Source organism: Ursus arctos, unplaced genomic scaffold, assembly GCF_023065955.2.
Source record: "Ursus arctos isolate Adak ecotype North America unplaced genomic scaffold, UrsArc2.0 scaffold_24, whole genome shotgun sequence".
Taxonomy (NCBI): domain Eukaryota; kingdom Metazoa; phylum Chordata; class Mammalia; order Carnivora; family Ursidae; genus Ursus; species Ursus arctos.
The window spans coordinates 20,445,012-20,454,756 of NW_026622919.1; the positions used below are offsets into that span (position 1 = coordinate 20,445,012).

General features: G+C 41.5%; 1 protein-coding gene across 1 annotated transcript; it reads left to right on the plus strand.

Moving 5' to 3' along the window:
* Positions 1 to 2,656: 2,656 nt before the first annotated feature.
* LOC113265462 (keratin-associated protein 3-3) lies at positions 2,657 to 3,099 on the plus strand. The gene has a single exon (XM_026512870.4). The coding sequence runs from the start codon at positions 2,714 to 2,716 to the stop codon at positions 3,008 to 3,010; it is 297 nt and encodes a 98-aa protein (XP_026368655.1). The 5' UTR covers positions 2,657 to 2,713; the 3' UTR covers positions 3,011 to 3,099.
* Positions 3,100 to 9,745: the final 6,646 nt, after the last annotated feature.

Here is a 9,745-nt window from a genome sequence, read left to right on the forward strand (position 1 = left end):
GAGATCTCTTTCTGTCACGAAATTCTGTGAGAGTCTGCAAACCCCTCTGTACCTTTTTTTTAAATGTCAAAATAATTTCCTTCTGCTTATAATTTTATGTTTCTATAACCCTTCCTATCATAATGTATAATAACAGCAACTTATAATATGTGCATGATAAACCTTCCATCAGACTCCAAGTTCCACGAGAGCAAGAAAGAGGTCGATTTTGTTCACTGCTGTATATCCAAAATTTATCACAGTGCTTGACACATGGGAACTGCTCCATAAATGTCTATTAAATTATTTTTAAAATACTGAAAATGTTCATCAGTCCTAAGTAAAAGAGTGAGCAATTGGCAGGTAGTCACTCAAAGATAAATCTGGTTGAAGTCCAAGGACACCAGCAGAGATTACAAATCCTTTCTTCCAAGCAGAGTCATAGAGAACTTTTTTAAAATTTGAAGTTTATTAATTTCTGTACCAGCTGTTTTCTCTAATTGTAGGTATGAACCTTCGGATAAATGCCTGCTGTTTCCTACAAGGTTGCTCTTTTACTTATCTGCTATTTTTTTTCTTCTTTAGACTGTTTTTTCCTCTCTTCTTACTTTGAATTTGATCTGCAGCTTACTTGGATAATGTTTACCATTGTGTAGCACTTTATGGTTGTCTATGGACAATAATCTTCCAAGCAGAAGAATGTAGATATTATGACCCTTATCTTGCAGAGGAGAAAAATGAAGCTGTAAAATGTGAATGACTCGCCATAACAAGGAAGTCAATGAGCAGGACTGGGACCAGAAAGAGCTTTCTATCTCCTAATGTGGTCCTCTTGAATCTACACGCCTTCCGGGAAACCACACAGACATGCCCCCCATTGTGCACAGATGCACAGGTATACTTAAAGGACGAGATAGGAAACAACTGAGGAGAATCATGGCTTGAAGAATGAGTGAGTCAAAGTTGAGTGGAAGTGGTGTGAAGGACAGGATGACCGAAGCCCACACTGTGTTGCCTCTTAAATACTGAACCATGCCTGAAGCCCAAACGGTGTACTGGAACTAAAGAGACCAGGTCCTTGCTACTATGGATACATTTGATTTGGGGAGAAAATGTACTACATTGGGGGGGAAAAAAGTGAATAAAATCAAATGTAGACAGATTAACTTGGGCCTTTAACGTCGCTTTCTATTGGTAGTATTTCATGTGAATATTAGTAGCATGGTCTTGAATTATTCTGTTACTTAGAACGTAGATCTAAGCTACAAATTCAACTTTCCCACACTTAGCAGTGAATGAAGGAAATGAAGCAAGCCAGTTCTCAATAGAGAGATAAACAGCCAATGCACACATGAAGGAATGTCTCACCTAACTAGTTATAAAAAAAATACAAATACAACAGTAATGACACTTCATTTTTTTAGCCACTAAATTGGCAAACACTTTTAAAATAAAATATGCATCTTAAAAAAATAAGAAATAAAAAAATAAAGATAAAATAGCCATCAAAAAGTATAAGGAAACAGCAATTCTCAAATACAGTTGGTGGGAATACATAAATAGAGGCAAAAAGAACCATTCTGAAGGGCAGTAGGTAATGAATATCAAAGGCCTTCAAATACTGTTAACTAATATTTGTTCCAATAATTCTACCTACAATTATTTCTGTTCCTGAGATGATCAGAAATGTGCATAAAGATTTCTATCCACAGTTGTTACCACTGCCACAATTACCCCCTTGCAAATAACCTAAATGATCAATCATATAAAATTTTTAAGTAACTTAGAAGTATAACTATATGATGAATGCTAGGAAACATTAAGAATAACATTATCAAATACACTTATGATTACAAGATAATGAAAATATGTATTTTAGGCAAAAAGGCAAGTTACAGAACAGTAGGTATGATTCCAGTAACATAACAAAATAAATAAATGTATAGAAAAATGACTAGAAGGATATACACAAATATTCAAAGAGACTTTCTCTTGATGATAAAATTATAAGTGAGTTTTCTTTATACTTTTCTATTTTGTCCAAATTTTTAAATATATAATATTTATAGTCAAAAATGGAATAATAGGTCTTTTCAAAGTCTGCCCAAGTTTCTCAGTAGAGCATTTCTCCATATTAATGTATGATCTTCAAAAGCCCCAACACTTAACTAATACAATGTTACATGCCGATTACATCTCAACAAAAAATTAAGTAATTTTTTTAAAGTGCCAAAGCTAAAAGAAAGTTACTAAACTTAAGTTCAACTTTTTCAAACAAGAATACATCATCAGGCCAACTGATACAGATAAAGGCAAAGAGAATAAACATTAGACCAGCACTAGAGATAAGATCTACATACTACAGGTATACTATTGTGCAATATTCCCCAGAAAATCTGGTGTTGGAATTATAATAGCAGAAGCTTTTGGTGATACGTCATAAAGCTTGTGTTCCAGTCACAAACAGCAAGAGTAATCAGCTCAGATTTAGCAAGGAACTCAAATAAATGTTAATTAGGAGAATAGAGACTCTTTACAAGCATCTAAATGTCAAACCAGTCAAAGGATAATGGGTACACTAATATAAACAAGAACCAGGAAAGAAGCCTTCTGGTTGGACCAACACCCACTGGGGAGGGTATTTAAGAGCCTCAAAGCAAGAGGAGACATTCACACCTTAGACGCCTCTCTGTCGTTACAACTAAATCAATTAAAAACACAGATTCCCAGCGTCATGGCTTGCTGTGTTCCGTGCTGCTGCAGTGTCCCCACCGGCCCCGCCACCACCATCTGCTCCTCTGAAAAATGCTGCCGGTGCGGAGTCTGCCTGCCCAGCACCTGCCCACACACAACTTGGTTACTGGAGCCAACCTGCTGTGACAACTGCCCCCCACCCTGCCACATTCCTCAGCCCTGTGTGCCCACCTGCTTCCTGCTCAACTCCAGCCACCCCACCCCAGGCCTGGAGACCATCAACCTCACAACCTTCACTCAGGGCTCTTGTGAGCCCTGCATCCCAAGGGGCTGTTGAATGATGTCTACTTTGCTCCGTGCCTGACATTGAAAGAATCAACCCAGAAGCTTTAGCATTCACCTGTCTCAGTACCTGCAACTCATCGCTTCTGCTTTCCAAGTTGGCACAAGGATGACATTATCTCTGACAACCATGGCTCAATAAGAAGCGAAGAGACTTTCAATGGCCATGTGGTAGATATTAGCGATCAAGGGCAATTTGAATAGGTGGATGCTATTGGCTTCCCAAAGTTTTTCATTTCCTCCATAATAAAGTTTACCTTTCTGTGGGTGCTTTGGGAATTCTGTTTCCAGTGTTGGGTGGTATCTTTCTGGAAACTGAGGAACTTCCTCATGATCATACTAATAAATTTTACATCTCTGGCATAGCACAAATGTCTACAGTTATGTTTGTTTATTCCTATTAATTCATTAAATGTACTTAACTCCAAAAGTCAGCAGTTTAAGAACCAAGAACATCTGCAAAACTAAAAATGGTGACTGTACAAATATTTCTTGCTTTTATTGTTCTTGTTGTTTAAAGAAACTAAATGGCCTTGGATATAAGATGGTCCACTATATCAGCATACTTGCAAATAGACTTTTCCTGACTTGTCCTCCCAAGAAATGGTTTAAGGTAAATTGGGAAGAACTGAACATGATATGAAGACCTAACATATCAACTCCCAATGACCTGATGTGTTTATGCAAAAAAATTAGTAACTTTATAATGTCATTATTCACTTAGTAAACATTTATTAAATACCTAATTATGTGCCCTATATTTTATTGTCCCTGCTCAAAATGAGCAGACTGTGTAGCAGGTCAGGCAGATACAAACACAATACCCATTCATTCCTTCGTACAATTAACAATTATTTATTGAATGCTAGGCACTCTATTATAATAAAAAATATAAGTGTTCTACTAGTAGTATTAGTAAAGTGCTGTGATACCATAAAATTGAGGACAATTAAGAAATTAAGATTGCTGCCATGGTGGTAAACAGGAGAAAGACATAGTCAAAGACAAATTGACTGGAGCTGGTGGTCAAAGGGATATGAAAGAGAAGAAGGTGTCAACGACAGATTAGGCAGTGGGGTTATGTCACCAACCGAGCACAGGAGCAGAGAAGGAAGAGAGAACTGAAAAAGGAAATACTGTATTCTTGCTCTAGATATGTCAAGTTTGAGGCACAACTCTGTATCTAAATGGGAAGTTAGCGAGCTGGAATTTGCACAACAGTGTTCTAAAGAGGAAGCAGATGTATGAGGGAAGGTGCACCAGTCTGTAAAAGTTCTTAACCAAGTACTTGGCAAAGGGCTGGGCTGCAGGTATGCAGGATAAAATTCCGTGAGGCTAACAGTAACTGCTGGGGGATAAAGAGCTGAATGGAGACCCTAACAGAGTGACACATCCAGAGATGACAAAGCTCTCGGTACCACTGGCATTCAACTGATGTTCCAGAAGGACACACCAAAAGAGTAAAAAATCACAAGCCGAGTAAAGAACATACCAAATTATACTTACCCTAGAAAAGTCCAAAACCAAGCCTGAGAGAATCAAGAGACTCTTCCAGTGATTAACTTCCTGTCAGAACAAAACACTCAGCACTCTACAACGTATCAAGACTTCCTAAAATGTATCATCCAGAATGAACGACATATAATTAAAAGTTGCCAAACTGGGGTGCCTAGGTGGCTCAGTCAGTTAAGCAACTAACTCTTGGTTTTGGCTTGGGTTGTGGTCTCAGGTTGTGGAACTGAGCCCCACTTGGAGCTCCACACTCAGTGGGGAGTCTGCTTCCTCTCCCTCTGTCCCTCCCACCACTCATGCACGATCATTCACTCTAATAAATAACTCTAAAAAACAAAAACAAAAAAAACCCACAAAATGTGCCAGATATGAAGAAGCAGGAGAATGTCATCCATAATAAAGAAAAAAAATCAGCCAATATAAACAGGTCCATAGATACACAGATATTAGAATTAGCAGACAAGAATTTTATAATATTATTATAAAAGTTATTATAAGTATTTTCATGGACATAAGGAAAGATGAACACAATGGGAAAGGAAAAGAGTTAACAAGATGAAGAAACTCACCAGAAAAGTGAAATTATAAATTTTTATTTAATAAATAACAAGCTAAATTGAATTTAAATTATTTAAATGAGAATCAAATAAAAATTCTAGAACTAAGGAGTACAATCTGAAATACAGAATTCAATAGATGGCCGTAATACCAGATGGGAAATTGCCAATTAGGAGTGAGATCAGTGAAGTAAGATAATTCAAAATAATCGTAAGACAGATCAACATTATCAAAACTAAAACAGAGAAAGGGATTGAAAAAAAATGAACTAATCCGAGCAGCCTCCTGTGAGACAGCACCAAGTGACCCAACAATTATGAAATAGGAGTTCCAGAATGAAAGGAAAACAGGGCAGAAAACTGGGTGGGAAAAAGCTGATTTTTTCCAAATTTGGTGATACAACTTATTAACCTACAAATTGGAGACTCTCAACAAGCCCCAAACAGGTAACACAACCTACACACACACACCACCTAGATATACCATAGTCGAACTGTTGAACAAAAAAGATCAATAGCACACCTTAAAAGAAATAGGAGTAAATACACATTAAACAGAGAGCAGCAAAGAGAAAAAGAACGTCCGACTTCTAGGCAGAAAAAAAACGGAGGTCAGAGGACAATCAAATCTCATTTTAAAGGTCCTGGAAATTTAGAAAAAAAAAACTATTAACACAGAGTTTTATAGTTTGTAAAAACCACTTTCAAAATGAAAGGAAAATAAAAACACGTGTAGAGAAGGCTGATAAAAAGCGTCCTCCGAAAATCACTTTCGAGCTCTGGTTCAAGATGGCGACGACCGGGAAGCTCCTGAACGCCCCTCCTCCCACAGAGGCGCCGGTCTACAGCTACACCGGGAACAACTTTCTCTTACAGAAACCTAACGGCTGGGGCTGAGTGCCACACCAGGCCAGCGCAGCGGGTAGGACAGGCGGGCGCACAAGCTGGCCATCAGCCCCCCAACCCTCCCACCTCTGACCCGCGACCAGGAGAGAACGCCAAACCCGGAGCCTCTCCCTGAGTAGCTAAGCGTTCAAACCCCACATCGGGGATCCCAATTTTCAGACACGCACTCGGAGACAAGCTCCCTAAACAGCCAATCCTGAAAACCGACGGGGGCTCGCATGCCAAGCCCCACGAGACAGCGGTCTGAGAAAGGGCTCGGAAGGAGCTCGCGCTTGGACTCACCGGTGCAGGGCCCAGCTCGAGGCAGCCGACGGTGGCCAGACTTCGAGGGAAGGAGGCGCTCCCGCTTGGTGAAGCGTGGGTGGCCGAGGGGCAGGCACTGCTCCACACACACCGAGGAGCCTGCAGGGACCGCACGGACCCCAGGCTGGTGGGCGCCATCTTGGCGTTCTCCCCGGCGCGCTCGCCAGCTGGAGCATTTCCCTGAACTGAGCGTTTATTATAATCAGCTGGTGCCCGGGTTTTGCAGCCACAGCTGTCTAGCGGATGCGTCTGGATCACCTGGCTCTGGAAGGCAGGGGAGCTTGTGTTCCTGGTCCCATGGGATTGTAATAATCCGTGTCACCCAGGAAGGAGCTCAGAACCCTGTCTGGCACCCCGATTTTGGGGCGTGCTACAAGGGGACACCTATTGTGGCCAGTGAAGCTTATGTTCATGTGTCCCACAGGACTGTAACCAAGGAGGAAGTGTTCTTACCCAAGAGCTTGGTCTTTCCAGGAGGCCTTTAGCTAATCATCATGGCTGCACCTGAGGGGCAGATTTCTAATTAAACATACATCTGTAATCCTTTCTAGAGACCCCAGAGGGTGGGTGCCATCTTCACCTTCACGCTCTGCAGCACTTCAGAGCACCAGTGTCCCCTGAAAGGGAACTTCACACACGTCTGGTGCCCCGGTTTTTGTCTGGTGCCCTGTTTTTTCAGCTGCTGCCTAAGGGACACCCCTTGATTACTTGGCTGTGGGGGAGGGGTTGCACTTTTGGGTTCCACAGGACTGTGGCAACTGGGGAGGCGGTTCTGTGGAGCTGCTCTCAAGGAACTTAGACTATGGACACCATCTTGGTCCTTGTCTCTGCCTTGCTCCATCGCAGTGGTATGACCCAGAAAAGGGCTTATGCACTCATCTGGAGCCCCTATTTTTGTGACGGCCGCTCAGAGGACACCTCCAGGTCACCCGGCTTTGCTGGCCAGTGGAGCCTATGATTACGGTCCCACCGGACTGTATATATTTGCATACTTTAAAAAGCTAATGCCTAAGGATCTGGTCTAGATGCCGACCAAGATCCTCCCCCTTGGGGCACGGACAGGTCTTGGCACATCCTTAACTGCTGGGAGCTATTAAAAATATAATAGGCTACTTGGACAAACACAGGGGTTTGAAACACAATCAAGAGCCAGGGCAGGGCTGAATGACAAGGTTCATCTCCTACATAAGGCCACTCCTTCAAGACTGGGACAGGTGGTTCTTTCATCTACTGTATAGAAACCAACACAGAGAGTCAAGCAAGATGAAGAAACAGAGGAGTATCTTCCAAATGAAAGAATAAGATAAAAACAAAATGGACTAAAGACTGGAACATAAGACCTGAAACCATAAAACTCCTAGAAAAAAACATAGGCAGGAAGCTCCTGGATATAGGTCTTGGCTATGATTTTTTTAAATTTGATCCCCAAAGCAAAAGCAACAAAAGCAAACAAGTGGTACTATGTCAAACTAAAAAGCTTCTGCACAGCAAAGGAAATCATCAAAAAAATGAAAAGGCAACATACTGAATGGGAGAAAATATTTACAAATCATGTATCTGATAAGGGGCAAATGTCCAAAATGTATGAAGAACTCATACAGCTCCATACCAAAAATACAATCCAATTAAAACATGGGCTGAAGTTCTGAATAGACATTTTTCCAAAGAAGACATACAAATGGCCAACAGGTACATGAAACGATGTTTACATCATTAATCATCAGGGAAATGCAAATCAATACCACAATGAGATACCATCTCACATCAGTCAGAATGGCTAGTATCAAAAAGATGAGAAATAACAAGTGGTGGCAAGATATGGAGAAAAGGGAACCCTTGTACACAGTTAGTGGAAATGTAAATTGGTGCAGACACTATGGGAAACAGTATGGAGGTTCCTCAAAAAATTAAAAATAGAACTACAATATGATCCAGAAATTCCTCTTCTGTATATTTGTCTGAAAAAAAATGAAAATACGGACTCAAAAAGATATATGCATTCCCAGGGGCTCCTCAGTTGGTTAAGCATTTGCCCTCAGCTCAGGGCATGATCCCAGAGTCCTGGGATCCAGCCTGCGTGAGGCTCCCTGTCAAGCCAGGAGCCCGCTTCTCCCCCTTCCTCTGCCCCTCCCGCTCGTCCTCACCTCTTGCTCTCCCTCTCTCTCTCTCTCAAATTAAAATCTTTAAAAAAGAAAGATATATGCACTCTCATGTTAATTGCAACATTATTTACAATAGCCAAGCTATAGAAACAACTTATGTACATATATGGAATATTATTCAGCCATAAAAAAGAATGAAATCTTCCCATTGCAATAACATGGATAAACCTCAGGGGTATTATGCTAAGTAAAAAAAGTCAGATGGGGGCGCCTGGGTGGCTCAGTCATTAAGCGTCTGCCTTCAGCTCAGGGCGTGATCCCAGGGTCCTGGGATTGAGTCCCGCATCTGGCTCCCTGCTCTGCTTGGAGCCTGCTTCTTCCTCTCCCACTCCCCCTGCTATAGCATGTAATAACCACTTTAGAAAGTTTTCTTTTAAGTTTTACTTTTTGATAATCTTAAGCACAACAATTATTTTATTGCCACTTTATTTCGTAGCTCCTGTGCATTTACCCTAATGGTAAGGGAGGAAGGAAGGGAAGAAGGAAGGAAGGAAGGAAGGGAGGGAGGAAGGAAAGAAAGAAGGGAGGAAGGAAGGGAGGGAGGAAGGAAGGGAGGGAGGAAGGAAGGGAAGAAGGAAGGAGGAAGGAAGGAGGAAAGAAGGAAGGAAGGGAAGAAAGAAGGGAGGAAGGAAGGGAGGGAGGAAGGGGGGAAGGGAGGGAAAAAAGGAGGAAGGAAGGGAGGGAGGAAGGGGGAAGGGAGGAAGGAAAGGGGGGAGGAAGGGAGGAAGGAAGGGAAGAAGGGAGGGAGGAAGGGAGGAAGGAGGGAGGAAGGAAGGGAGGAAGGAGGGAGGAAGGAAGGGAGGAAGGAGGGAGGAAGGAAGGGAGGAAGGAGGGAGGAAGGAGGAAGGAGGGAAGGAAAAAAGAAAAAAAGAAAATACTCTCCTGCTGGTACAAGTGACAACATGGATGAAATTAAAACTATGATGTTGAGCCAAAGAAATCAAATTTAAAAAGTATGCACACTGTGTGATTTTACTTATGAAACTCACAAATAGGGAATACCAATCTCTGGTAACCAGAATCAGAGAAATGCTTACCTTTGGGAGGTAGGAAATGAGTGAAAAAGGGTGCACGGCAACATTCTGGTATCGTGGAAATGTTAGATATCTTGGCTGGAGTGACGGTTACATATGTATATGCATTTGTCAAAACTGCATTTCAACATATGTAAATTTTATCTCAATTTAAAAATGTTATGCATTTGGCAATTAGGGAGTTATTGGGAACCAAGATTGATCAGCTGGAGACCTCACATTGGCACTAAATGCTACTGTTTATAAAGTGAAAGAT